Here is a 27,836-nt window from a genome sequence, read left to right on the forward strand (position 1 = left end):
ATTAATCTTGAATAATCCTTGATTTACTTGATAAACCAATGCAATCACTGAAAGGAGCATTCAGAAAACAGTAATTGTGAAACCATCATCTTGTAAAGCAGATATTTAGATCATGATACTTCCAAATTGCATGTAGAACTATGTCGCCCTACCGACCGTTTGAAGATCTTAAAGGTTTCCAAGTTTTATGTTAGTGAGATATCTAACCTTGAAACCCAGCTACCAGGTTTTGGGTCCACAATAACATAAAGCAAACAATGTTCATAAGGAATTATAAAATCATATTTAATGGTGAATTGTATTCTACCATGGCTATTTTTGTTATAAGTAATATTAGTAGATTAATATACATCCTTGGTGCAGCACATCATAAAGAATTTAGAAAAATTGAAAACAAAAGGTGCTGCATGTCTTTAGCATCTATAATTTATATGGATGGGGGTCTCTTTTTTTAAATAAAAATACAAGTGTGTCACGCATGCCACACTCCAAATTCTCCTAATTGAAGGGGTGAGCAAGGCTTGAGAGAAGATCTTATCAAATAAAGTGGGTGGAGGACACAATTTATTTTCATATATCGTTCGGCATTGAAGTTGTACTGATAAAATAAATAAGAGATAAAATAAAATTTCCACCCAACAAATTATGTCGTTTCTAAATTTACTTATGATATGATCTAAATAATGATGACTTTCATGGGTCATGATTTGTAAATCATGACATTTGGGTTGAGTTGGGCTGGACTAGATTATGGAATCATCTTAATATTTTGACTAATTTTTGACCTTGTTAGTCTACGGATTGGGTTCAAATAGCTCCATTTCAGACCCAACCCAACCCAATCCTCATATCCAAATTAAAAACAGACCCATTTGGATACTTAAATTCTTCCCTGAGCCTCCCACTTCGCACTGAGAATCCTCAAAACACCCTTCTTCTCCTCCTCCTTTTCTATATCTCCCATTTCTCAGATGTCTTCTCTCTTCTTCAAACGAATCCTCTCCTTCCATTACTCCGCTCCAACCATATTCTCCAGATTCTTCAGCAAATCTCTCTCCACCGACCCTCCCCCTTCCCCCTCCTCCTTCACCGTCCAATTCCTGGTCTCCTCCTGCGGCCTCTCCTTAACCTCCGCCCTCTCCGCCGCCCGCCGCCTCCACCTCGATCCTTCCTCCGCCGCCAACTCCCTCGCAGTCCTCTCCCTCCTCCGCTCCCACGGCCTCTCCCCCTCCCACATCGCCCGCATCGTCTCCGTCCGCCCCTCCCTCCTCCGATCCCGTCCCGACCTCACCCTCTCCCCCAAGCTCTCCTTCCTCTCCTCCTCCCTCCCCCCCTCCCATCTACCCCTCCTCCTCTCCTCCTCTCCCTCCCTCCTCTCCTGCAGCCTCCAATCCCACATCATCCCCGCCTTCTCCCTCCTCCGCCTCTTCCTCCCCTCCCCCGACTCCCTCCTCCTCGCCGTCCGCCGCTTCCCCCGCCTCCTCTCCTCCAACTTCCCCTCCACCGTCGCCCCCAACGTCGACCTCCTCCTCTCCCGCGGCGTCCCCGCCCCCCACATCTCCGCCCTCCTCGCCGCCCAACCCCGCGCCCTCACCCTCCCCCCTGCCCGCTTCGCCGCCGCCGTCGACTCCGCTGCCCGCTTCGGCGTCCGCCCCGAGACCGCCATGTTCGTCCACGCCGTCCGCGCGCTCAATGCCATGCGGCATTCCACCTGGGACGCCCGGCTCGCCTTCCTCCGCCGCTCCCTCGCCTGGTCCGACAAGGAGATCGCCATCGCGTTCCGCCGCGCCCCGCTGTTCGTGCTCGTGTCGCAGGAGAAGATGAGAAAGATGGTGAGGTTCTTTGTGAACGAGGTCGGGTTGACGCCCAAGGTTCTCGCCCGGCAACCGAAGCTGCTGATGTATGGGCTGGAGAAAAGGCTCTTGCCGAGGTTCAGGGTATATCGTCTGCTGGAATCCAAGGGACTGCTTAAGAAAGATGGGAATAGTAAGAGGAATAAGTTGGGGCCATGGTTGTTTGCTTGTAACGAGAACGAGTTCTTGGAGAAGTATGTGATCAGATACAGCAGAGAGGCTCCGGAAGTGAGGGATGTATACTGCAGCAAGATCGGAGTTGAGGAATCGTAGATGAAAACTTCTAAAAAAAAATGTCGAACATCTTGGATTGATTAACGCGACTTTGGAAATAAGTTCTGAAGCAAGCTGCTGGCGCAATTTTTTGCTCATGAGGGTCCCTCTTTTTTTTGTCTCTGGATTGGTTATTTGAAGATTCTTTAGTAATCCCAAATGATCATTCTAAGAAGATAAAAAGGATGCATTGAAGAAAAAATTCTATCCGAAGGGGAAAAAAGTTGTTTTTGTTTTGCTCGATTCATGGATGAAGTTCATGGGGACATGTGAGTTGTAATTCAGAAAGAGAAGGGGAACAATCGCCATCGGTTGCGAGCCTCTAGCCGGAGCCATATGGTATGTTGAGGTTCGAGATGTCAAAAGTTATTATGTCAAACACCTTCTGATTTCGTACATCATTTCCAGGAACTTCATTATGGTTTGCATTTCTCATGCTGTTTCACTCGTTTATAAACTTCTCAATAACTCTTCTTCCTTAACTTTAATCATTCTCACTTACTGTCCTATATTCTGGACATTCTTTCTTTTTATGCACTGAATTTCTTTGAAGCACAATGTACTTTGATAATTTGTGACTCATTTCATGCTTCTATTGTGAATGCATGCGCTGCTGAATTTTCTTCATAAAGATAATGATTGAGTTATGTGAGATCAGAACTAAAACTTTCATTGACTCTCCATATTCTTTTTATATGGTCAAAAAACATGCAAACAGGGAGGGAAGATAAATGTTAAGCATTAACTGGAGTATCCTTAAGTATCATTATGAAAATTGAGCTACTAACCTGTATATTCGTATTGAATTTTATCATCCTCCAAGAACAAATCTAGAACTGATTTCAAAAACTTTGTTCAGGCAGTTATTAATAGAAGCTAGACTGAATCTGTAACATGATTCATGCAGAAGATCTGAGAACTAAGCTAATGAAAGCTCAGGCCTAATAAGCTTACTATCCCTTTTTCTAATGAAGTTGGTCCATCTATTTATTGATAATTTGACTTTTAATATTATTTAGCTGACCATTATTATATGTCTAATATGTTGGTCAGTACTGGTTCATGTAGATCAACATTGGTCCATGCCAGTTTTTACTCTCGAATTCTTCCAACCAAGACACTTCCTACACATGAAGAGGTATATTTGCAAATGATCAAAAGTAATAACAATTTGTGTAGTTACCATTCAATTTTCCTTCCACCAACTCTTTCTGTCAAAATCATTTCTAGAGCATTGGAAATGGGAACTTCTGTCCTCATCAGGAAGGATTTTCTCAAGGTCATTTTTATGAGAAAAATCAACCTGCTACTGTTTGTGGGAAGCAACAGTATACTTTCTCACAGTCAGCAATATGCATGTTAAGCAACTAATATTTATAAAATGGCTCCGCTTGCATGGGAAGACTTCATCCAACTTCTCTTTCAATCTCATTAATAGTGCTCACATCTTTATTTTGATACGCTTGATTGAGTATATTGATAGCTTTTCTTTTTATATTTATTAATCCACCTTTCTTAATTATGGTTCTGCATATATGAGCATGATGGTGGCACTGTGGAAGGAGTGCACAAAACACAGTAAAAGAAGACATAACAATGATATTTGCCATTGTGTACATGGAATATAGAAAACTTCAAAGATTTTCATTGAGTTTTGCAGAGTTGAACAGTCAATTTAAGTTGTAACTAACACAATTGCTAAAAAAATAGAAAAAGTGTCACAAGAACTTACTCAAAGATTCACATCTATTCTTCATCAACGTCTTCATAAAACATATCAATCTTACTTAAATGGTTCGAGCTCCAATTTTTGGTTGTTGCTTATGTAGGGTGTGACTGGCCAAGGATAGGAAGGTTTTTCCAGCAGGAAGATTTGGGATGATAATAAAACACAGGAAGAGTTTATTGGGAAGAGCGTAGGAGTAATGTCAAGATAGGGAGACTATGCTTACAATTTAATTGGTATTCCCGCCATCAAGGCTAACTCAAGTCCAATACTGATGCATCATTAAATAGTCTCAGTTGGAGAATGAATGGCCTACCAGCAAAAGTGTGAACTACTGGTACAGGGATTTGTGATCATCTGGGAAGCATTGATGAGGGCCAAATAACTGGACATAAAAGGGACTATGAATATACAACAGAATCAGGCTTGGAGGTTGTCATTTTCTTATCCATCTTATAGAAGTAGAGGACAAAAGTGTGAACTACTGGTACAGGGATTTGTGATCATCTGGGAAGCATTGATGAGGGCCAAATAACTGGACATAAAAGGGACTGTGAATATACAGCAGAATCAGGCTTGGAGGTTGTCATTTTCTTATCCATCTTATAGAAGTAGAGGACATTTCCATATTTGGTCTTTTGCTATAATAGTTACAAGTCCGTTGAATTTGCCAGGGGCTTGTGATAGGAATCTTTTAAGATACCTATGCAAGTAGCTCCAAGTTTAATTAGGATGCAAAACTTTGATGTCAGGCTGCGAAACCAACTTGCTCATCTGAACTAACCGACATCAGAACATCATTAACCAATAACCCATGATACCTGAGCCACATTTAGCTGATGGATAATTCACAAAATATGTAAGTTTTTGGATATTGGTGATTAATTAGGTCAATTATTTTTTATTTGGTTTGACTAACGAAAGATAAGATAATTTATAATTTTTTAATCTGTCAATTATTTGGATTGTGGATGGATCCATTACTTTTATTTTTTTGATTAGAGGTGGAGTCATTACTTGGTTGACTATGTTGTTTGCAACCTTGTACAATCTTCTAATCATGATCACCACTAATCATGTGTTCAGAGAAATTCCTGAATTGTGCATTTCGTCATGTTGAGAAGTAACATGCACGCACACATTCAAGCCACTTCCTGTACTACCCATGTTTGTTATGTAATATCTTTAGATGCCACTAGTTGGCATATGGTTGCAACCAACTTTCTTCTCTTATTGTAAGCTATAAGTTCACTTTTGGATAAGGTAATGTTATGAGTACAATGATGTTTGACCAATTGAGTAGTTCACAATGGAATGGAAGATGGAAGTAGGACGGTTCAAGAACACCGTCCTGGAGCTTTGTTTTATTAACTGGCAATAATTATTTTTTAAAAAGGAAATCGATAAGTAATATCAGCAGGTAGCAGCAAGAAGAGCATTGCTGTAATGATAGTTGAGCTATGACTTCTACTTCTTTTTGGTTAAAAGATGAGCTTCTCTCTTCAAATTATTGTAACACCCTCGCATATGTGACTTTCAGAAAATTCCTGTACACCAAAGCAATTTGCAGACTCACAGGAGTTGCTAGGAAAATTGGCTCTTTAGAAATATGGAAATCATGCATGTGGAGCTTCTCATGTCATTCATACCTCTGCCTGTCATAGATCCAACATTGCTGATCCTAAATCTTTTCAAGGTAACAATGATATGAAAAGTTAATCATCCAATTCTTCACATCATTCTGCTGAAATTTAAGAATTTACAGATTTCAAATGGCTCTTACAGGTACGTTATACATGCGAATATCAATGATATCTACTGTGTGATAAATATGCCGTCTCCCCGTATATACTGATAGATAGAAGGCCCTTCAATGTCCATCTCAGCATTGGATTAGATTTGTTGCCGGCAGGGGGACTGTTGAGCCATACGAGCTCTCCGTGGTGGCTAACGAAGTGAAACCGCCCCTTGTAGTGGTATGGCACACTGATGGATAAGCTTGCAAAGACAGATTCTGCCCAAATTTCAGGCCTTAATTTTGGATTGGAGCCTTTAATCAGCCAAATGAAAAGATATAATAATCTAATTTGCCAACAACATATGCAAATTGTAAATTAGTTCAAACCAAATCAATTCATAAGTTTTACTGTAATACGAAAAGATAACCAAATAAAAAAAAATATCTGAAGAAGTTTCTGCATTATTTGTTATTTTGTATTTGAAATGGTATTGATGCAAAATATAAATTTATAGAGATAGAGATGCAAAATCGGAGACCGTAAGTGCCTGTATTGAAAAACTGGGCAAGGTTGCATGTCCGGTGTCCCACATGCCATGGCCTTATAAAATATACAAGGCCTCTCAATCTATACAACCACCTAACAAAATCGAACATAATGTAAAGCAAAGTATTTTTTTCTCTTTAGAATAAGATAACAAGAAAAGGTCTTTAACGTAAGGCAATAAGTCTTCATCTTAACCTAATTCAAACACAACCACCATCCACATCCAAAATAGACAGCTTGCCAAAGTATAAATATTTAACTGCATCATAAATGTACCAAATTCTAGAAATATCTAATAAAATCTAGAAATCCACTAGAACTCAAATGCAAGACTTCTTCCTATCGTAGGCGGTCCGAGCATGCACATCACTAAGTATCCCATGATAAATATGAACTCAGAATCCCTTCAACATACACACCTACAAAATATTTTGAATAAATGATAGCATGAATCTAATAACTATACAAGCACATAACCAATAGAAGAAAAGGTAATAAGCAGCAACAATCCACCATACAATCGTATAAACAGATAGATATAAGCGACATTGCATGAAGTTGCATAATTATACCAATAGAAGAACAGACAAGATGGATCCTTTAGAAACATTGTAGCAAATGTTATTTCAAATAGTACTTGAGATTACGAGTAAGAGCGAGATAATTGGAACACTTGGATAAAATGAGAAAGATTCTACACTTTTCATAATTTCTGATGAAAGGCAAAAATTAATTACCATATCAACAGAATTAGGAATATAATTTTATATCAAAAAAAATTATATGAATTCTAAGACAATCAATTAGGAACTCTGCATCCTTACATTGATACCATATCGGCTACGATATTGTATTAGTTTGTATCGGTACCGGACACTCACCTGTGTGGTATAGCTATGGATAAGATTTATTTCTTTAATAAAAATTAAATGAGAAAACTGAGATGTTCCACCGGATCAGACGGTCATTAATTGATCGAGGGCGACACTGCACTCCACAGAGGGAGACAAAAAGGGGCCCAGCGGGTCAGCACAGTGTGTCCACAGGTGGACACTGGAGAGCAAAAAGGTCTCGTAGTCCTTCTCGATGCTTCGTCTCAATTCCCATCTGACCATCCCCAACCTCATTATTATTCTTTCTTCCCCCAATTTCCACCCCTTTATCTCCTCCCAACCCTAATCCAAACCCTTTGATAGGGTTTGGAGCCGCGCTCCTCTACCCCGATCCTCCACGGCTCCCCGTGGAAGCGGGTCTTTTGGGTGGTAAAACGCCTTCCTTGTGCACTGATCTTTGAGAATTTAGCACTGGGTGCGTGCTTTCTAAGTGTGGTCTCAGTGAATTTCTCTATCCGTTGAGTACATTTTATGTGGTATTGATTCCTTTTTTCTCGAGTTTCTGAAGGTCTTGATGCTCTTGTTTCTCATTTCTGATGAATTTATCTTGGATTTTTGGGTAAGTAGGTGAGACAGCATGTGTGAATTTTGGGGTTTCTTTCTCGGTTGTGGATTCCTGATTCTTGAGATGCTGAATCCGTTAGCGTCTTTGCGAACTAGTTCTATATTTTATTTCTGTTGTTCTGAAACATATGAATTTGGTTTTTGCAGTAGCAGTATAAAAGAATGGGTTGTACTAGCTAGGAGGAACAAGATTAAACATAAAAGTTTCAGATTTCATTTCTGGATACAGAAGATGGTAGCATTGGCATTTTGAGTCTTGATAACATCATCCTTCACGTTTACAAAAAACGCAAAATTGATGTCTGTGTTGCCTTTTAGCTGCTAAGTTCTAATGCTTACAGTCTTGCAAATGTGCTAAATTGCAACTTGTAGTCGGGCTCCTTGTGAACTTGCACAATTTTCCGTTACTAGATATTGTTGTTATAGTCGAATGTGTGGGTTTGTTGTATTTTCCCTGTAAGCTGGTGAGAGATTATATTTGTGTTTTTGGCAGAGGTGTTGGTTGAATTTGTGCTTTCATTTTCTTTGTTCTTTTAAGATGATATTTAATTGAATTTGGACTAGGGAAATTCTTTTTCTCATGCAGAAGCCTAAATACATGTTCGGAACAGTCTTCCACCTTTTAATCTTTTGGCTCTAAATTGCTTATTCCTTTCTCTTAAAATCCTTGTGCCTTCTTGATAAGTGGTTCTGTAATAAGGCTGAGCATGTTTCTTAATCCAAAACTGCATCCATGTACCTCATCTGTCTGCATTTTTGACACAGTCCAGTCCAGTCAATATCTAAGATGTCCTATCATGCAGACTGCTTGATGCTTGTGGTCAGCTAAAAACATAATACTATACAATTGATTTTGGGCATTTTCTTTATCATGCTGCAAATGTTAATTGATAGTCTAATACTGACTTCGCCCCTCTAGTTACTCATTGTGGGATTTTTAAAAATTACCTTGTTGCTGCAGAATTTTTGTTTGGAAGGAGCAGGAGACGAAATTTGACTGGAGAACTTTGTTTTGGGGGCTCTGCAGGGTGAGCGTTGACAAAGAGAACGTGGAAAATGTCAAGTGGAAACACACATTGGTGTTATGCTTGCAGGCAAGCAGTCCGTCCTTATGGGCAGGACATGATTTGCCCTTACTGTGATGGAGGCTTTGTGCAGGAGCTGAATGATATAGATGGGGGTGTCCCCAGCCCTTTTGATTTCTTTGGACTGGAAACCAATGAACACCATGGCCGTCAGTTTGGAATTATGGAGGTCCTGTCTAACTTGATGAGGCAACGGATGTCATCAAGGAATGGTGGCGTTGATGTTCGTGGTAGGCCTGGTACGATTGCAGAACATGGGATGAGATTTGGCTCAGGTCCCTGGCTGATCTTCCATGGCCAGCTTCCTGTTCGTGTTTCTGAGAATGGAGGTATTGAGGTCCTCCTTAATGGGGCCCCAGCGATTGGGTTGAGGCGTGCCAATATGGGGGATTACTTTGTTGGTGCAGGTCTGGATGAGCTGATTGAACAGCTTGCTCGGAATGATCGGCATGGCCCGCCACCTGCTTCACAGTCAGCAATTGATGCCATGCCTACTGTGAAGATAAACCAGAGGCATCTTCGTGGTGATTCACACTGTCCAGTATGTAAGGACATATTTGAGTTGGGATCTGAAGTAAGGGAAATGCCATGTCAGCATTTATATCACTCAGATTGCATCGTTCCGTGGTTGATCCAGCACAATTCCTGCCCTGTTTGTCGCCATGAGTTGCCACCACAGGGCTCTGGTGGTAACATTCACCGTCGTTCAAGCAGTCAAAATCAAAATCCAAGCACTGGTGCTAGAGACATTGAGAATAACAGTTATTCTGCAAGTAGGGAGAATGGTGGAGAAAGTCAAGGGAGGCGAAACCCGTTCTCCTTTCTGTGGCCTTTTCGCTACTCGAACTCTAGTTCTAGTTCTCACCGGAATGAATCAGGAGGAAGCAGTTCTGCTTCTGTTCATGAAGATGTTAACCAGATGAGTTATTCTGGGTGGCCCTTTGATTATTGAAATCTATCTTCAGCTGGTTTTATGGTAATTGTCCTGTCAACGATCATAGTATACTTCTGCAGTTTCATGGTCTGTTTTCAGCTAGATTCTACTATTTTCACTGTGACATGGAATTGACGTTTTCATATGAAACCCTTGTTCTATGGTAATGAAAAACTTTAAAGGTCTTTGATGGCATATCTGTCTTAAGTGTAAATGGTGGCTTTGTTTTTCTCTTCTGCATTTGCTTCTTATTGCCTTGGTTCCATGAAATGTGGTGCATAAGTATACCTTTGTTTACCTTATTTTCCTTTTGGATGTCTAGTTGGTTCATGAGAGCCTTAGCTATGATGTTTATACATGTAACAAGGAAAAAGCCTAATAATCTTCTTATGTTTAGTTGTTGCTTCTCTGTGTGTACCTGTAGTGATTTTTCCTGGAGGAGTTGCAAAAGAAGGTATTCTTGTTTGTGCCATTCATTATTGCTCCTTTTCTTCCTTTGTTTTTGATGCAATGCAAACAGGTGTTGTATCTTGCCCACGTATTTGTGCTTTTTTTTCATCAATAAGCGCTTGTGGCCCATTACAAGTCCAGGCAAATTGAAAGACTGAGATTTGCATTATCAACACAGTGCATATTAGGACTAGATGCAGCATATTTTGCAGACTCCAATATATGGGTTAACCAGTGCCTTTCTACTACTTATTGAATTATGATTTTTTTTTTTTTTTTTGGTTAAAAATAGGAGGGGAGGAGGAGGGACCAGCCCACCCGCGTAGCAGCCCCATTACTGAGCCCCCCTTCCACTAGGAAATGTTCGATACAGGTCGCAGGTTTCGCGTGCCTTCCCCGACCCGTGGGCTCACCCCACTGGATTCACCGCCTCACGTGTGGGTACGTCACCCCAGTGCCACCTTGGTACAAGTGGAAGGAAAGCATAACCGCCAACAAGCCAGCCGAGCGTGGGGCATCCGGTCCCCTAATTTAATCGACGCCCGTGCGTTTCGAACCCGGGCAACTTGGGCGGAATTATGATTTTTTCAATCATGAATAGGAAGCTAATTTATAATATTTAGAGTGCTTTCAAGTTAAAGATGGATTTTCTTAATGAATTAAGGCTTCTTTCTGAAATGATTTTTGCAATATGTTCCTTTCACAAGTGATTGGTTCTGCCAGATGATCTTGCTGGACTTTGCTATCCCTTGTGGAAGTCTAAAAGCCAGTGAAAGATGCATTCCTTGGCTTTTTAACATAGTTTTATTATGAGATTAGTTCAAGTGATTCTTCCTATTCTCGTTTTTCTCTCATTCCTAGTCCACTGTGCTGAGACAGCCCGCTTGATGCAACAAATAATAGGTTTGAATGTTCTGCATCTTCCAGATTGCTTGTTCTCTAATAAGAATTTGCGGAGCCAGTAAAGACCATAACAAAGAGGGGATCAATATCAATAATGACGGCTAACAAGCCTTCACCTTTCTAGTTTGTGGATGTATTAATTAGTTCTCTGGATGCTTCTTTATACCAAGGCCTTTGTCTTTGCCACTGGGGCTAACCCTTCTCCAAAGAACAAGTAGATCTTTTTATTTTGGTTGTGGGGTTTCCGATGCCTTTCACTATTTTGGTCGGCTGCAGACGGGTCACTTAGGTTGCAATTTACCTCTTTTATTTTCTGCACAAGTATGGTGGATTCATGCCAGCATTCGTACGCATACAAATTTATTTGGTTTATCTTCCCATATGGCATTCCAATACAGTGAGTGTACAGCTTTTGCATTAAAATGAAGATTCTATGCAAAATCTCTCATCTTTCATTTCTATTTCTTTCATAAACTTTGATGGATTTTATCAAACTTGATTCTGTGATCCAACCCTTATAGCTTTATAGTCTAGCAAATGAATGTTTACCACTCAGGAATAATTTGAATTTACCGTTATTCTACAGGTGATTAGAGCAGTGATTCCATTTCAATCGTGTGCCAACATGGGTTATTTTTGACTGCAAATCTTGTACAACCTTGGCTGTAGGAAATTTATATTTTTTATAATTCATGTATGTGGCAGTTCTTTATTTTGTGTGACTTGGCTTGTCTCTGATACAATTGGGTGATGGGCTGCGGATGTTTGTCAGGCCTATCAAAATCTGCCACATACCCAAGTTCTGGCAATTTTCATTCTAACATCTTGTGTTCTGGTGGATTTGCTACAGCTCTTGTTGATGCAAGAACTGGCTAGTTGGAGTTTCCCAAGTCTCTCCTTTATGCTATTTAAGCTGTTTAAAAAGTTAAAATCCTCCACATAACATTTGATTTATGGTTCGACTAGAATCTCAATTTCTCATAATGGTTGTTAATGCATGTTATGACCCTGAACATTCTTTCATTCTTTTTGAATGATTCGTCATCCCATGTCATTGCGGATATGGTAAAGATGCAGGTTGATCATGCTCACCATCTCAATCATATATTCTGGATGGAGAATGGGAGCACATCTTAGGTGGATGATAGGCTTTCCCTTTTACCTACAATTAAAGTTGTTTCTTATTCATGGTTGGTTTGACCTAAATGTGATGATAACTCTGCAATAAGCTATGTTTGTGTCCTTCTTGCCGATGTTTTTTTTTGTCCAATTGTGAGCTACTGATTTAACAGAAGTACAGATTTGTGTTGCTGTGGTATATTTTGCTCTTTGAGGCTCTGCACCAGGTTTTGCCCTTGGTGCATGAACAAAAATCTTGCGGGGAGGTCAATTCCTTGTGCTGTGACTAGGCATCCGATTTGTTTGCTCTTCCAAGCTCTCACAGCTTTGGTTATTCATCTGTGAGTTGCTATGAAGCTGCAAAGCTTGAGAGGAAAGTGCGACTGGTTTTGGGTCTTTATAACCCCCTCGTTTCATGGTTCTCTATTGCACCATTCCCAAATGCCGAATAAGAACTGCAAAGCAAAAAATAGGAATTGAAGAGTGATGTGTAGTAATATTACTAAAAGATGACCTTTTTTAAGAGTAATTACGGTCCATCCACCCCTCAAATTGACTGCTATTGATTTGTTAATAGAACATATTAACCATTTTATATAAAAAAATGTTTCAAGGCATGAAAATGCAAGATTGTTTGTGCGCGTCATCCCTCGCTGGTGCACACGGTGTAAACTGTTAAGCGTGCATGACAAAGTATAATTCTATGCTTAGTTATATACCAGAAACAGGCCAAACTTGTGAGAAATTAAACATAAAATGCATCCCAACATCCAAACCCTGGATATGTGCATGCGCATGTAACTTGGCATTGCAAAGATACGGCTGCCTCAAAGTCTACTCGATTCAGATATTAATTTTCAGAATCCCAAAAGTACAGCAAGTTTCTTCAAACGCGTGCATGGTGCAGCAATCCCATCACACGTCTTTTCTGTGCTGCTATTTATTACTTCCACTTCCAGAGCTTATGCAGTGAAATTGAAACTGAAAACCACACTGAACACCATTGCTGGTATATTGCTGTTGGGTTAATAACTTGCTCCATAAGAATACTCTTGCCATGTATCTGGTTCGAAATACAGGTGGACATTCTGGACAAGACAAATGTTCTAACCAAGTTATCTACCTCTATAGGTAATATCCAGTTTCAACAAGAAACTGATAATAGGCATACAACCCCAGTTAGACTATACAAACCCAAAAATTAGAGGACAAATGGAGTGCAAGGATAAAAAGGGCATGTAGAACAAGGCAGCTTTTTTCTGCATCCACAACAGCCAGATTATAAAAATGGAGAAGGAGCCTAATCTTCCTTTCTCGCTCCATAGATGCTCCCTTACCAGCCCCCGCTCCCCCCGGACCACCCACTTGTAGCATCTGCCTGTGGAGGAACCACTCTTTTCGAGTCACCCCCACCAAAACCAGAGTCTGACCCACCTGGACCTTTAGAGGCTGCTGCATCACCACCCCAGCCACCTCTCCCACTGGCACCACTACCGCCACCACCACTAAAACTGCCACTACCACCAGAACCCCACCCAGCACCGCCGCCACCGCCACCACTGCTATTCCCAGATGTCGCCCAGCTGCCACCGCCACCACTGCCACCATTCCCAGCAGCACCCCAGCCATTGCTGGGGCTGCCACCACTATTGCCACTACCACCACCACGGCCGCCTCCTCCCCAGACACTGCCTCCACCGCTGCCAGTGTTCCCACCCTCACTCCATTCTCCACCACCGCTACCAACCCCACCCCAACCACCAGTGCCACCATCTCTTCCACCACCATTCCACCCACTACCTCCACCACTACCAGCGCCGCTATTGCTTCCCCACCCATCAGCATCGCTACCAGTGCGGTTATTACCGCCCCATCCACCTGAACCACCACTGCCTCCACCTCCCCAACCGCCAGGGAACCTTTCCCTCCCAGGTGAATTTTGAACTTTGGCACCAGGAAAGCTGTTCAAGCCATCATCTTCATCCTTTGAACCTGAGCCCCATTTTGCAGAACCAAAATCAGAACTGCCAGCAAAATTGTTACCTCTTCCACGCCCACGGCCACGCCCTGGCCGAGGAAGCCCACTAGGATGGCCATCTCGAACACCACTATTGTTTCTGGAATCAAACCTGCCACCTTTTTTGAGATAAAGAAAATATAATTAGACATCTAATTGCATGTTGAGCCACTTTTGAGGAAAAGAAATATAGACATTTGCATTGTTGAACCACTATGCAATCATATGATCACTGTCATGAAAAAAAAACCTTTATGCTAGTAAAACCCATAGAAGCTACAGCAGATAATTCGCACTACCAGTAAAGTTCTACAGAATGAAAGACAGATACAGCGGAATTTACAACATCATCCTATTCTACCACACTTTTGTGCAAAACCAAAGCTTGGACAACATCCTTCGATGAACGATATGCCTAAAAGGATCTCAAGGTAGGTCCTCTAAAACTCAGAAATGAGTTCACCTACCAAATTCCTCAATCAGTATTATATCATTGACAATTGAGTCAACATTAAAAAGATAAAGCAACATAGCGGTCAAAGAACTCCAGCTAAAATTCTATTTAGAGACTGCTTAGCAAGCATCACTAAATAGAAGGTATAATGCAACTCGGTATCTGAATTTGCTGAAACCCAAACCTCTCTCTCTCTCTGTGTCTGTGTGTGTGTAAGAGAGAGAGAGAGAGAGAGAGAGAGAGAGAGAGAGTTTTCCTTTTTCCTTTTTTTTTAAAAGGGGGAGGGGCAAGGGGAGATGGTAGAGATTAGTAGATTGAAGTTCATAATCTAGGCATTGCCAAAGTTATTGTCAAAAGTGAGAACACTCCAAATAATCTTATTTATAGTTGCTAGTCATTACCACTGTTTACAAATTTATAAACCATTATCTGTTGTAGCTCTCTAATCTAGCAAAAACCACAGCTTTGGTCTCGAGTCAAACCAGTTGTTATATCACAATGCAACAAAAATAGGATCCCTCATCCTTCCATTGGTGCCTAACTCTTAGTAGCAGAAATCTTCTACCCAGGGCCATGCATCTGGTTCAGAATCTTGAAAAAGAATTACTACTCTGGAAGGGTACAACTGACACATTGTTGGAAGAGTTCAACTCTCATCAATCTTCAAAAATGGCTACCAAAAAACTTCCAAGCATCCAAGTATCCAACGCATATTCAATTGAGATACGTATCCAACACAGATTAGAGCTAGACATGAGTGTCCAAGTAACATTAGAACAGGCACCTGTTTCCTAAACGCTTCCTTACTAAAAGTGCTTCTAAAACATCCACTTCCCTGCCCCCTCACCTCCAGTCGATTCTGCAACTAAGGTCTATCCTTTCCAAACTAGCTATTCATCAAAATGCATAATTTTTTGATCATCCATGTCATCTTTCTTGAACTTCATGGTTAAGTGTAGTCCATTTACATTTTGTCCCCTTTTCTGCAACAGGACAGAATTCAACAGAGTATTTTTCACACTGGGAATTTAGGTCGCTCATGACTTTGCAAAGCCATCTGCATCACCTTAGTGATTCACTTAAGCATGTCTTTCATGATGAAGATCCATTGAGAATGGATCAAGATAAAAGATTAAACTACTAATCAACATACAACAAGTGGTTAGATAAGTTACTACAACAAGGTATGCAAATGAGAGGGCCGGGCTCAGTCATGATGGCACCAGCCATTTTAAGATTGGAAAGGGCATAGGGTAGACATGCTTAGCAGGTTAAGGTACCCCATTATGATGATTGTGACGGTTGCAATGCTGCAGTAAATTCCGCATTTGACCTTGACGTGCATAACTACAAGACAACTTAGGCTTAAAGACATTGATAATGGATGGGAACAAATGGCTCATTTGGACAAGCAGATTGAGAGGTACAAATACATGAGGTCAATTGAGGAATAGCTCATAACAATGTTCAAAAACATGGTTTAGCTTTCAATTTCGATTGGGTTCGTGGAGTGTTGGTTTCAGCAATTTTGACGGTTTCAGAAGTTTTGCTCCTAGTTTCAGAGTCTTCATTTTTTAAAGTTTTAAAAAAAGGAAAAGAATAAAAAAAACCAAGAAAAATTAATGCACAACATTTAAGTATTCTTTATTTGTGTAGTTTTGCCAATTTTAAGCTAAAGCTAGTATTACCTATAAGTGAGATGGTGCCATCTAGTGCACTTGGTAAGTCTTAGGAGGTTGGCACCAAGGACCTGGGTTCAAGTCCTACCCTCACCCTGATTTCGGCCAGAAGCTTTTCCATCCTATTTCACAATATATATATACATGTAGATAATATGCATTACTTATAAGTGAATTCATTAAATATGCTGTATTCTGTACTGTGAATAATTATCATTTGCTTCTTGAACTTTAATTGTTCAAAAAATATTACTTATGAAGCTTTTCACTTTCTTCACCTAAAAAAAATTCACAAGTATATTAAACTTTGATATTTCTTGCATATTTTTTAGGTTAAGTGGCTACTTAATCAAATGCATGTAATTATAGTGTTTTTTTCTTTTATATAAAAAATATATTATGGCTATGAAACATCTTGCATTTAGTTCTCTATTATTTATAAAGTAATATATTAAGGGGCCTTCTCAGAGGTATCAACCCATCAAGGATTATGTTCTCCATCTTTGAAATCATTGAAAGTTGATATTTAATGGTCTATGTACTAAAATATTTTAAAAACCCACCAGAACATAACATTAGGCACCAAAAAAATGACCAGGAAACACATTTATGGGCTGTTTTGGTGAATTTCAGCTCAAACGAGTGGAAAACACCAAAACTAGTCAGTTTCAGACTTTCCGTCAAAACATGACTGGCACCCGAAACTGGGGTTCACTTTCGGTTCAGTCTCGGCCGAGCCAAAAGTCAAATTTGGCTTATAAAAATAAGCTCGTAAATTTCATGCCAAAATACTAACTATGAAAATTCTGTCAGTTGAGCTTCAATAAGTTTATTCTGGCAATTATAAGAAAGAACATAGGCATCAGCTCGATATAGTATATTTGTCTCATAATGACATGATAATATTAATCATTGCTTAGATTTTGTTAAGCTGCATCACTAGTATAGTCCTTAGCAATGCACTTCTCACATGAGAATGATATTCAAATTTTTGTGATGTATCCTACATTCTGAGTATGTTTATAGAAGAGTAACAACCAGCATGTTCTAACTTGAAATCCGCTAGATAGATTACCATTATTGTGTTTTATATATAATAGTAAACAGTTGATAGCAACAGATAGTTTAACAGATAATAGTTGCTTGATAGTTGACACTGACTGTTTAGTATTATGGCAGTGATTTAGAGGCAACTAACTACGAAGGTTCCACGATACGCCAGAAACCAAAAGAAACCTATATGGTGAAAGCTACTTAGGTTGGATTAACTCAAACCGGTATTTTGGACTGGGTTACGCCAACAGATACCTAACTTAAGTTGGACTTGGGTGCAATAATGTCAACCAAATCTCAAGTCTAGTCAGGTTTAGGTTGAGAGCATCGGTGAACTGACAACACCCAACCAAACCCAAGTTTCTAATGGTAGCACACCATGCCCAAGTCTGACTCTACGTAAAGCTCCTGACCTGATCAAAAAAAACAAACTTCACTAATATTTCTACAACTAAAGTCCCAACCAGCTCAAAATTTTCTTGGGTGGACTGACTCAACTTGACCCAGCCTATATTGTATTTGGGTCGAAAATTTTAGAGTACGGTAGGCTTCGAAATGTCAACCAAATGTCAAGAAGTGCTGGATTCAAATTGCAAGTCAGGTGATTTGTTACACCCAAACTGGATAAAAACTTTTTGAATGATAGCACATCATACCTGTGCCTAACTCATATCCTATGTAGGATTGAATACTCTCATAATCATGAGACCTCCATGGATGGAAAAAATTTGGGCACTCATATAAGTAGTTGGCAGACACCATACAAAGAACCAAAGCAAGAATCATAATTAATCGAAACTATGCTGATAATTTCAGGTAACAAACATCAAATTATTTTACACTTGAAATCAGATATCAGTGATCATGCATAAACCCAAGAGCATTAAAATTCACCAGGTTGAAAATTTAGTTTCTGGGATGAGACAGACTTCCACAGGGATGCCACTCAATCATGCATACAGAACTAGCCATCAGAGCATTACATTTTTCAAGTATCAATGCATAAATAGCTTCCTTTGTTACTTTCATGAAAGTTAATATGCACCAAATCATGGTTTCTACTCACCTATTCTTGTTCCTGGGTTAGAAGACCTTTCCCTGTCTGAACTTGTTTGGCCTCTCCAGCCATCATTACTGCCTGCTGAACCACTCCCTGCAGATCCACTTCCAACCCAGGAAGGGCTTTTCATTGGTACCATTGCAGCAACTGTTCGGAGAGACAGTCCAGCATCAGGTGGTGGTTTGTCTATGTTTTTCTGGAAATATGCCACTAGGCGATCAATGTCATCGAAATCTCTCTTCCGAAACCTAAAGCCCTTGGGATACAACCCAATATATTCATGATGTGGATTTGAACTCCTTATGTAGGACAAAATAAAAGTTCCTGGATGCTCATGAGAAATGCCAAAACAATAAACAATCCTCATTGGGTTCTCTGCTTTTTCTGCCTTTAGCAGCTCATCAATTTCTGCTTTTGTGCCCCTCCTGAATTTGCGATATGCAAGCATATTTTTCAAGTGATTTACCAATGGATCAACATATCTATCCATCACCTGGAAACAGATCAGCAATCAAATGTAAGAAAAAGAACAGATGAATCTAACAGATAAAATGCATCTACACCCACAACACAGATGAAAAAAAATAAAGGAACAAATGATCAACTATAAAAAGCAAGTATAATAACTTTCCATCTATACTCAAAGCTGAAGAGTCATTAATTAAGAAAATAGAACAGGCATTAAAAGCACTAGGACCACTACAGAAAGAAGGTATCCAAGATTTGCCTCACCTCATGTCTCAGAGGAGGAAATTCAGAGCACCTTGACACTTGCAGCCAAATTTCCACAAACAAAATACGTCTTGGATGATGACACAGTTTGCACATTATGTTATCCCTCTTATGGGAATTAAAGACATTAGAATCCAATATTTTCCACTTTTAACAGGAGAAGACTGGTCTAGACTATAGTTTCACATGATGTATATACACCCAAATGTTAAGCTTAGGTGTGGTAGTATCTGCCACTGCCACAGTATAATATTTACCTCAACATCAGTAAAGTAGGTCACTTCAGTAATTTTCTTTAAGATGTACACTTTTGATGCACGCAATGACGGTTTCTTGCCAGCATTTATATTTTTCCCCCTTATCAGAAGATTCAAATGAAATATTCACTTATCCTTGCTTAATTATTTTTTTTCCAGTATCTCATATATTTCCAGTGTAAAAAAGGAAAAATAATGAAGTTGTTCCCTTGGCATCAAGAGTTCAATTGCCTCTACTTCTTAAATGGTGACCAGGAACAAATAAAGGAATGTCTATCAACCACCGAAACCATGCTGTTACAATAAGCCACATTATATTTTTTTTCTCTTAACCTGTCTCAATCTTAATGATGCTAATGATGCAGTTTCTTAGGTTCCATTTAAGAATATAGCTAGCCTTCTGCAACTGCAGTGCATAAAGCCAGCATTTTTCTCCATGCAAGTCCAACTGACATTTATATATGTCAACAAAACATCATCTTTAAGAAAAATAAAGTTGGTCCAATCATGCAATTCAAAACAAAATATTACAGATTTGGAATTTTCTATCAAAAATAAAATGGTTGCTTAATCTACTGGTGGCAGAATTCAACTTTCATAGCAAAAAAGGAAATCTAATAAACTTAAGACAAATCTGTACTAACCAAGATAACTAGCCTTCTTATTCAATTATCCATAGATGGTATTAACTTAAAAATCAGGTTTCACAATCTTAGTATAGCATTACTGGAGTAATCTCTAGTCCATGTCATACTAACCTCATCAAGATCTTCAAAAGTGTCTTTATCAATCGTTAACGTTTTCCCCAAACGAAGCAAGCTTGTGATGTCCTTGTGATCTTTTCCACCTTCAACAATATCTTTGTGAGCATAGACTCCATCAAATATTTTCAAAGTCAAAGTCAAAAATGATGGCCCTTTAGAGCTTGGGCGGATAATGCCCTCGCCAGCTTCCTTGTCAGAGAGATACTGTTCCAATGCATAATTGAGTGCTTAGCTTTGGTAACGTATTACAGCACATTACATGTGACATATAAAAACATAAAGTGATACATGGAATTACATATCTAATGGCATAACAAACATACCTCCATTGCTTCATCAGCTGTCAAATTTTGAAAACGGGGATGAACAATCATTCTTGGCTTAAAATGCTTCTTCGCAAGTTCCTTTTCCTTGCGGGCCTTGTCTTGGTCGCTACGTAAACTAATCTCATCTTCATAATAATAAGGATCACGGTTACGTATAAAGTACAGTCTTTTCCGTAGCTCACTGGATTTGCAGGTCAAGTATACCACAAATCTATTTTTGTTTACATTCTTAATCTTGCAGGTAAGTATGTCACCTTCCTGTATTTGCAACCTCTCAGGATCATATCCATCATCAGAGATGTCATCTGCCATAATCAACCCTTTCAAACCAGAATCAAATGCACAAATAATCCGGTTGTCTTGTATATGGCGAATGGTTACCTGAACAATTCTTCCTTCTGAAATTGTATCTTCTGTTTCACCAGAAAGCATGGTAAACTCCTCCTCAGGATTTGGATCCGTGTAAGGCATCCGCCAGTCTTGAAATCCATTTAGCAACTCCATCTTTATATCATAAAGGGTTTCTCTTTTCCTAGTACCATACTGCCTGAAAAAGCTATTCGCATATTCATCAATGTCAAGCACTTTAAGCATATGTGGCCTTTCCCTTACATGTTCAATTGCCATCTCCTGTACATCATCATCCATCTCATGTGGTTCCTGCGGAGCATCCTCAGCATAAACATCCTTAGCCAAATTTTTTGCCAGATCATATGACTCTGGATGAATTCTAGTGTCATCCAAGAGGTCCATAATATGACTACTAGCAGCAGCTGCCCCACTCCGGCGTACACGCAAAAATCCTACAGCATTAATGAAAACCTTCTTTCTCAGGATTTTCCCCATTGGAATCTCTTTGCGGTTGAAAATGGACCCAGCCCTTACAAATGCTCTCTGTAGAGCAGAAGCTTTCCGTGGTCCAAGGCCAGAAACAAATTGTAGAGGAGCAAAAAGCCATTCATGGCTTGCAGCTAAATTTACATCAATACCCACTTGGTTGGTTGCATCTACCATTACCTGTTCAACCACCTCATACTTCTCATCAGAAGTAAGAAAATGTTCTAGCAGACAAAGTTTCCATGACAAAATCTCTTTTCCTGGTCCACAAAGCGTTGCAACCATTGCCAAAGGATTTTGAAGGTAACGCCCAAGAGCCACAGCACGTTTCACAATACCTGAAAGAATATAGGTATATATTAGGAAAAAGAAAAATGTCACTGAATCAACAATTCATGATAGAGCTGATCTTACCTGGCTGCCCAGGTAGTTGATCTGAAGAAACCCGAGAGTTCTCATATAGGCGAGGCAGAGATTCATCACCAAAAACAATATGAAAATTTTCTATTTCTCCACTAACATCCCTCGGATGATCTTCCACTATTTTGAAAATAACCTAATTGGCAAACCATAAAACACGTAAACGATAAGTGCTAGCAAATATAGAAGAATCATCTAGAGTCTAGACACTGTTGAAATGATAATCTAAACCCATAATAATAAATATAACAGGCATTGACTAACTTTGGATTTCATATTAACTCCAGAATATGTTGACTGTGAACATAGATGTCCTCAACATAAAAAATAATACAACATCAAGCAAAGTTTACCGTCTCGATGCCGGACCTCATATCGGTACCATTCTATTACAATGTCGGTACGTAGTTAGGTACAGTACAGTTCAGCGTACCAAATATCAGTACATGATGGTAAAGCATACTGGTTCGATACCGGTACGATATGATATGTTTGGTACAGTATGATACTGACCGGTACAACAAACCTTGGCATCAAGTAACAAATTAACCTGATTCAATTGGAGGTAGCGAAGAAGAACCACATTGTATGCCTTACAGTAAGGAAAAAGTGTTTCTTTTGACAAAATTTCCGTAGCATTTATATTAATATAAGTCAGACAATGGTAACATACGGTTACCAAGATTCTAAGAACATAATTCTTCCAAAATAGCAGAATAATACAACCTATTCTCACAGTCCATTCTCTTTAACTAATCCATCATCCCCACATAGTTTTAGGCATATAATTATCCAATTAGCATAGACCCACCAGTCTGCAGGTAAATTCACAAAGTACAGTTGAAAAGTTAAGGAACAAATGCAAAGACAATAATGCCTAGCAAACCAACTTTGATACGATCTAGTTAACTGAAACTGATCAACAAGTTACTTCATGCAAGTATAGCAATGCCACCATTTTATCAGACCTGACAACTACTCATGAGATGTAACCAACCAGTTCATGATCATCGGAGCAAAATGTTCCAATTGGAGAACATGATGCACTTCTTGCAGTCCATTCAACTGAAAAACTAAACTCAGAGAAGTCATCCCAAGATCTTCATCAGCTCCACAGGTGAAGCCAACAAAAAACCTAACCCTAATCCCAACACACACCATTTAAATAAGACAGGTAAAGTAGTCGATGCAGATTTTTTTTGGTCACTACAACGGATAAGCAAATAACGAAATGGTTGATGCATCCAATATAATTATGCATTTAAAAATTATATTTGAAATCCAAACAGCACTAATGCAGGAGTAGTGCCAATTTTGGGTGGTAAAACCTCCATTATTGGCAATTTTAAACTACTGAGCTTGGAACCGATTCAGCATCTACTATAGAATTGATCTATTGAGGACTTCCCAACTTAAATAATTAGTCTCGTGAAGAAACTCTAGCTACCTCGTTAACCATAATAAGCAGTTAACCATAGAAGAACCTCAAACATGTAACAAAATTATTCTCTTATTAAGAAAAAAAATCATAGGAGCTCATGTGACAAAAAATTTAAAAAAAAAAAACAGGATTGGTATGTTAGTAGGCTACGCTAAAAAGCAACAGAGTTCTATACGCGGACACCAACATAGAGTATATATTCGCAGCAGAGTATAGAATCCATATACCAACGCAATAATCAACTCAACAGGAAACTGCTTCAGATAGGAACTAAACCAGTTATATCTAGAGTACCTCGTAGATGTCATCCTTAAGCTGCCTACAGGACAAGTTTGCCGCTCCAACACAGACAGCATGAGGCTGGTGGTCAGTCATAAACTTCAAGACTCGTTGCTGGTCATTTTTCTTGCGTTGTTGCTCAGCGACCGCCTGGGACCGAGAACTAATGGAACCAGCATATAGCACATCCACCATTTCTCCTGCTGAATCCAACATAACAAAAGTAGTTGCTGGTTTTCCAGGCCCCCAACAGCAAGCCATAACTCTTAACTCAGATTCATCCTCAGAATCATTGTCAGCATCCTTGCGCTTAAAAGGTGCAACAGAGACTTTATTCCACAATTGCTTTCCATATTCCATAAGAAGCCAATTCTTAGCTCTTGCAGCCAGCAATGATCTAGCTTCCTTTTCCAGTGAAGGAAGAATATAGGTAAAGAATGAGTCTTCCAAAATCATTTTGCGTTGCTCATTCCAAAGCTGAGCAGACCTGCTGACACATTCACTTAGATAAACTTCTTTAGCATCATTCAATAATTTTTTCTGTACATCTTCTGATAATTTTATTGTAACTTGAAGGAGCTTCTCTTCTTCAGCTTTCTGAATAAGAAGCCACTGTGCATCCACAAACTTTGATAATGGCTTGTTTCGCAGCCACTTTACACCTGAAAGTTGGTGATAGGGATCGATAGTGACATTTCCTTCAGGTGTAGGGCTTGTTGAGACAACAGCCTTATCCATAAAAGTAGTGCGGACATGCTTCCTCACGATAGGTTCACAGCTAATCTCAACTGCTGCCTGCATAAATATATATATATAAATATATATATATATTATAATAATAATAAAAGAAATTAGTGAAGAAAAGCAAGCTCAAAAGCCATCATCCAGGGAAAACAAATAATTTGCAGAATATGGATCACGATGTATATCTATGTAGAAAGGGGGGCATCTTAACTCTAAGAACATAAAAACAGATGCATACCATGTGCCTTGCACCTTTCAGTACATCTTGTGGAGTTTCAAACATTGCACATGTAAAATTTGCAGCTATCTCTTCAGGAGTTTGCTTTCCATCTTCCAGTTCTGGTAAGCCCTACAGCAAAGAGAAAATATACATAAAATTACTTATCATTAAATAAGAACATATATATATTCAGGACATGCTGCAGTTACAGGATTGGAAGATCGCACACAGGCCCCAGTGATACACAGTGTCAGTAATATAGCAAGAGGTAGAGTGCATGCCTAAAGAATCTATAGACAATTTTGGAAAAGCACATCACCACCCCTTTATATCCCTTATACAGTCTATCCAAAAACAGTCAAAGAAAAAAAATACAAACCACTTCTTCTCGTGACAGAAGCAATCCAAACTGCTCGGATTTAACACCAAACTTGTTTGCGACCTCCCAGAGGCCAGCCTTATAACAAATGCTATATAAAGATTTCCTTTTTGGCCTTTTAAATTGTCCTTCCTCAATATCAACTTCCCCAGGAGGAAAATGCAAATTAAACTTTGCATCAACATCATCAACCTCTCTCTCCGATTGTGCATCATTAAGCGCGTCAGTGACTGATTTATAAAGTTGATCATTCAATTCCAGCCTCGTCATATCATAAACTCTTCTTTTTTCCTCTTCAAAGCGTTTACTATAATATGTCTGAAGAGCACTCTTCCGCTTCTGAAGAAGTAACCACTTTTTGTCCAAGTTATGAACAGCCCAGAGAACCTGAAAATGAAATGGAAGGGCCCCTTTAGCAACTTGATATAGAAGCAAGCCGCTGATGATGTTCATTCAAATATTCAATTATTGAGTTTGCCCATGAATAGATATCTGACTACCTTATGCCACCTCATTCTGTGTGGTGCTTCTTCACCATCTTGCGTGTTTGCATCAGAATCTTTCAATAGACTACCACATAACTCCTTCCGGTACATAGCAATGAAAGGAATCTGAACCAGCAATTGCAGAAATTTTGGTAATCAGATGCCCTTCAAGAATTTACATTCAATTGCCATATTAATGGATTTGTATTATATGCTATAGAGATTCTTACATCAAGTTTTTGCACGTGCATCATTGTCAAGACATTCCCAATGTCCTCCTTAGAAATTTCCTTGACTACTTGATCCTCCCCAGCTAATTGTGAAATACCATCACCAGTAAGCTGGTTATATATCCAGGCACTCTCTTCCTCTATACTCTTATCATCTGTAGGAGGCGGCCCTGTAATATCCTCAGATAGCTGAAAGAGAAAAGCACCCCGCAACATTAAGTTCTATTCTAAAATCAACCAAGAGGTTTGTGGCATGTTTTGCCAAATCAAATTCTGCAGATGAAAGCAGGCAATCTATCGTTACCTGAATCCTCTCAGGAATGTCAGTTTCTCGTATAATGTCATCCTTTGCTGTCATATATTTTTCTGAAATAATAAATGGCTCAAATTCATCTTCTAACCTCTTTTCACCCCACCCAGCAGACTCACCAGCACCCCTTGCAAGGCCTTGTTTTCGAAGCATCAACAGCTCATCAACATCCCCAAATATCTCATGAGCTTCCTGTAAAGCAGATGATGAAACACCCAATGCCTGTCTCGGCCTCTTTTTCTTCAGCTGCTTCCTTCTACAAGAAACACATTACCATTACTAATGGAAAATAGAGGATGAGGAATTGATGAAACTGCCAAGAAAACCAAAATTACAGATGTAAAAGAGACAATAGCATACTTTACAGGGGCACCAGTCTCATCAACTTCATCCTCATCGACAATGAAATCAGCCATTTCATCTTCCTCACCAATGACATCTGCATCTTCCTCCTCTTCCGGTTGCTCCTCTTCTTCCACAATATCCTCCAGGCGTGCCGCTGGAAAAATTCCAGTTAAAACTTAGTGACTGATGTTATATCCAAGGTCCTGATTGAGAAGAAACGAGATACTTACCATCATCATCACCAAACAATTTCTGCTTAAGTTTTTCCTCAGCAGTCCGGCCGCCTCGACTATTTCTATCAGATTCTTCTTCATCCGAAAACCCAGACAGCTCCTCCACCTTGGTATCCCTTCCTGCCTTCCTTAAGCGCCTATATGATGTATCCTGATAATGTTTTCAAGCAGTGAAAAAGCATGAGGAAAGAAACCCATAATCAATCGCAAGTATCAGAACTGCAATTCAAGTGCGCAACTAGCAAAAGTTCGACTTATTTTCCATCAAAATAAGTGGGGAAAAACTATGAATAGAGGGAACAGCAAGCTCAGAAAGCATACAGGCTTGGGCCGACGGAAGCCAGTGATGTTACTTTCCTGAATCAACTCGTAGTCATCCTCATCAAGCACATAGCCTCCTCTCTCTGACTCTCTGAATTGCAAATAGGACACATTCAAAACCTCAAGTTTTCTGCAAAAACTCGTAATTTTTTACAATACAATAACAGGAAAAAGATTAATCTGTGTTTACCTTCTCTTCCTCTTTTTCTTCTTCCTGTGCCTTTCCTCATCACTCTCTTGCTTCTCTTCCTCTTCTTCTTCCTCCTCCTCCTCGGCATCATCCACTATGAAACCATCTTTCTCGTACTCATCCTGACCCTCTTCTGCTCACAATAGGATGCCATTGGACCCAATAAAACAGCAGTAACTATCTCGCCCTAGAGTACCAAACCATAAAACCTTAATGTCACGCAAACAAACTTAGCGGAAACCCTACCTTCCTCCTCTTCCTCATCGTCGTCGTCCCTCTCATTGATACCATCGTCATCCCTGTCCAAAGCTCGTGAATCCTCTTCCTCTTCGACCTCCTCTACAAAAATTCAGAAAATGAGAAATTATTTGAAAAGAAGAGAACAAACTTCAAATCGAGAGGAAAAATAAACAAAACGAGCAAAAATTCGCAACCTTCGTCGTCGGAGACGATCGCTCTTCCACCCATCTCGAAGAGGAGCTGCAAAAAAAGAAGAAACTTTGATCTGAATCCCTAACCCTAGGCCACGAGAACAACGAAGGCGTATCAGGAAGTCGTGCCGAAGAGCCCAGGGATTATATAGAACAACCCCCACCCCCACGGTTCCCTAGATTTTGCGAGCGAGGAGGAACGGATTTAGGGTCTCTGGAGACCGGAAAACGAGAAAAATCGCAGCCCTAAGACCCGGCGGCGAGCGGCGAAATCGGCAGCGCGGAAACCAGGAAGCAAACCCTAACCCCAGATTCTTCGAGAACGAAACGATAGGTTTCGGTTTTCGGGGGAGGAAAAGAGGAGAAAACCCCTAACCCTAGATCTCCGAGACGCAACAATGGCGAAGGATCGAAACGAAAGGGCTGGAAACCAACATTAGAAGACGGCGGTGAGCGATACTGTAACTTCAGAGAAGAAATGGTAACGTATGAAATCATCGGATGTATATATTGAAAATAGTAACTACCATCTATACCCCCACAA

The 27,836-nt window shown here is 39.7% G+C and overlaps 3 protein-coding genes across 6 annotated transcripts; 2 read left to right on the top strand and 1 right to left on the bottom strand.

Annotated features, from left to right (window-relative positions):
- Positions 1–60: 60 nt before the first annotated feature.
- LOC103706331 lies at positions 61–6,055 on the top strand. The gene is made up of 3 exons (XM_039124720.1): positions 61–2,465; positions 5,393–5,548; positions 5,638–6,055. Exon 1 carries the CDS (start codon positions 972–974, stop codon positions 2,124–2,126), a length of 1,155 nt encoding a protein of 384 aa, XP_038980648.1. The 5' UTR covers positions 61–971; the 3' UTR covers positions 2,127–2,465; positions 5,393–5,548; positions 5,638–6,055.
- A 1,158-nt stretch (positions 6,056–7,213) lies between these two features.
- On the top strand, positions 7,214–9,849 carry LOC103706291 (probable E3 ubiquitin-protein ligase RHC1A). 4 transcript variants are annotated; one of them, XM_039124721.1, is made up of 2 exons: positions 7,214–7,445; positions 8,622–9,849. In XM_039124721.1, exon 2 carries the CDS (start codon positions 8,651–8,653, stop codon positions 9,629–9,631), a length of 981 nt encoding a protein of 326 aa, XP_038980649.1. In that variant the 5' UTR covers positions 7,214–7,445; positions 8,622–8,650; the 3' UTR covers positions 9,632–9,849. The 4 variants fall into 4 exon arrangements, with proteins under 4 accessions (XP_038980649.1, XP_008788577.1, XP_008788578.1 ...); XM_008790355.3 differs by having other exon boundaries at positions 7,215–7,506; positions 8,556–9,849; XM_008790356.3 differs by having other exon boundaries at positions 7,216–7,399; positions 8,556–9,849.
- A 3,211-nt stretch (positions 9,850–13,060) lies between these two features.
- LOC103706290 (transcription elongation factor SPT6 homolog) lies at positions 13,061–27,774 on the bottom strand. The gene is made up of 17 exons (XM_008790352.4): positions 27,296–27,774; positions 27,108–27,200; positions 26,862–26,994; positions 26,672–26,762; positions 26,348–26,501; positions 26,133–26,271; positions 25,767–26,028; positions 25,463–25,651; positions 25,248–25,358; positions 24,748–25,134; positions 24,387–24,497; positions 23,420–24,199; positions 21,679–21,820; positions 20,425–21,602; positions 20,096–20,305; positions 18,355–18,841; positions 13,061–14,221 (listed from the first exon to the last, which is right to left on the bottom strand). The coding sequence occupies exons 1-17, from the start codon at positions 27,327–27,329 to the stop codon at positions 13,419–13,421; spliced, it is 5,304 nt and encodes a 1,767-aa protein (XP_008788574.1). The 5' UTR covers positions 27,330–27,774; the 3' UTR covers positions 13,061–13,418.
- Positions 27,775–27,836: the final 62 nt, after the last annotated feature.

This window comes from Phoenix dactylifera, chromosome 3, assembly GCF_009389715.1.
Source record: "Phoenix dactylifera cultivar Barhee BC4 chromosome 3, palm_55x_up_171113_PBpolish2nd_filt_p, whole genome shotgun sequence".
NCBI classification, from domain to species: Eukaryota; Viridiplantae; Streptophyta; class Magnoliopsida; order Arecales; family Arecaceae; genus Phoenix; species Phoenix dactylifera.

What these genes read in the sequence shown, in the direction of transcription:
- LOC103706331 (XM_039124720.1), top strand. Translation starts at nt 972, where the DNA reads ATGTCTTCTCTCTTCTTCAAACGAATCCTCTCCTTCCATTACTCCGCT.
- LOC103706290 (XM_008790352.4), bottom strand. Translation starts at nt 27,329, where the DNA reads ATGGGTGGAAGAGCGATCGTCTCCGACGACGAAG. An exon ending in TGCACGTGCAAAAACTTGAT is followed by an intron (nt 25,359 to 25,462) that starts GTAAGAATCTCT and finishes TTGCTGGTTCAG; the next exon opens with ATTCCTTTCATTGCTATGTA. An exon ending in TCAACTACCTGGGCAGCCAG is followed by an intron (nt 21,603 to 21,678) that starts GTAAGATCAGCT and finishes ATATTCTTTCAG; the next exon opens with GTATTGTGAAACGTGCTGTG.
- LOC103706291 (XM_039124721.1), top strand. Translation starts at nt 8,651, where the DNA reads ATGTCAAGTGGAAACACACATTGGTGTTATGCTTGCAGGCAAGCAGTC.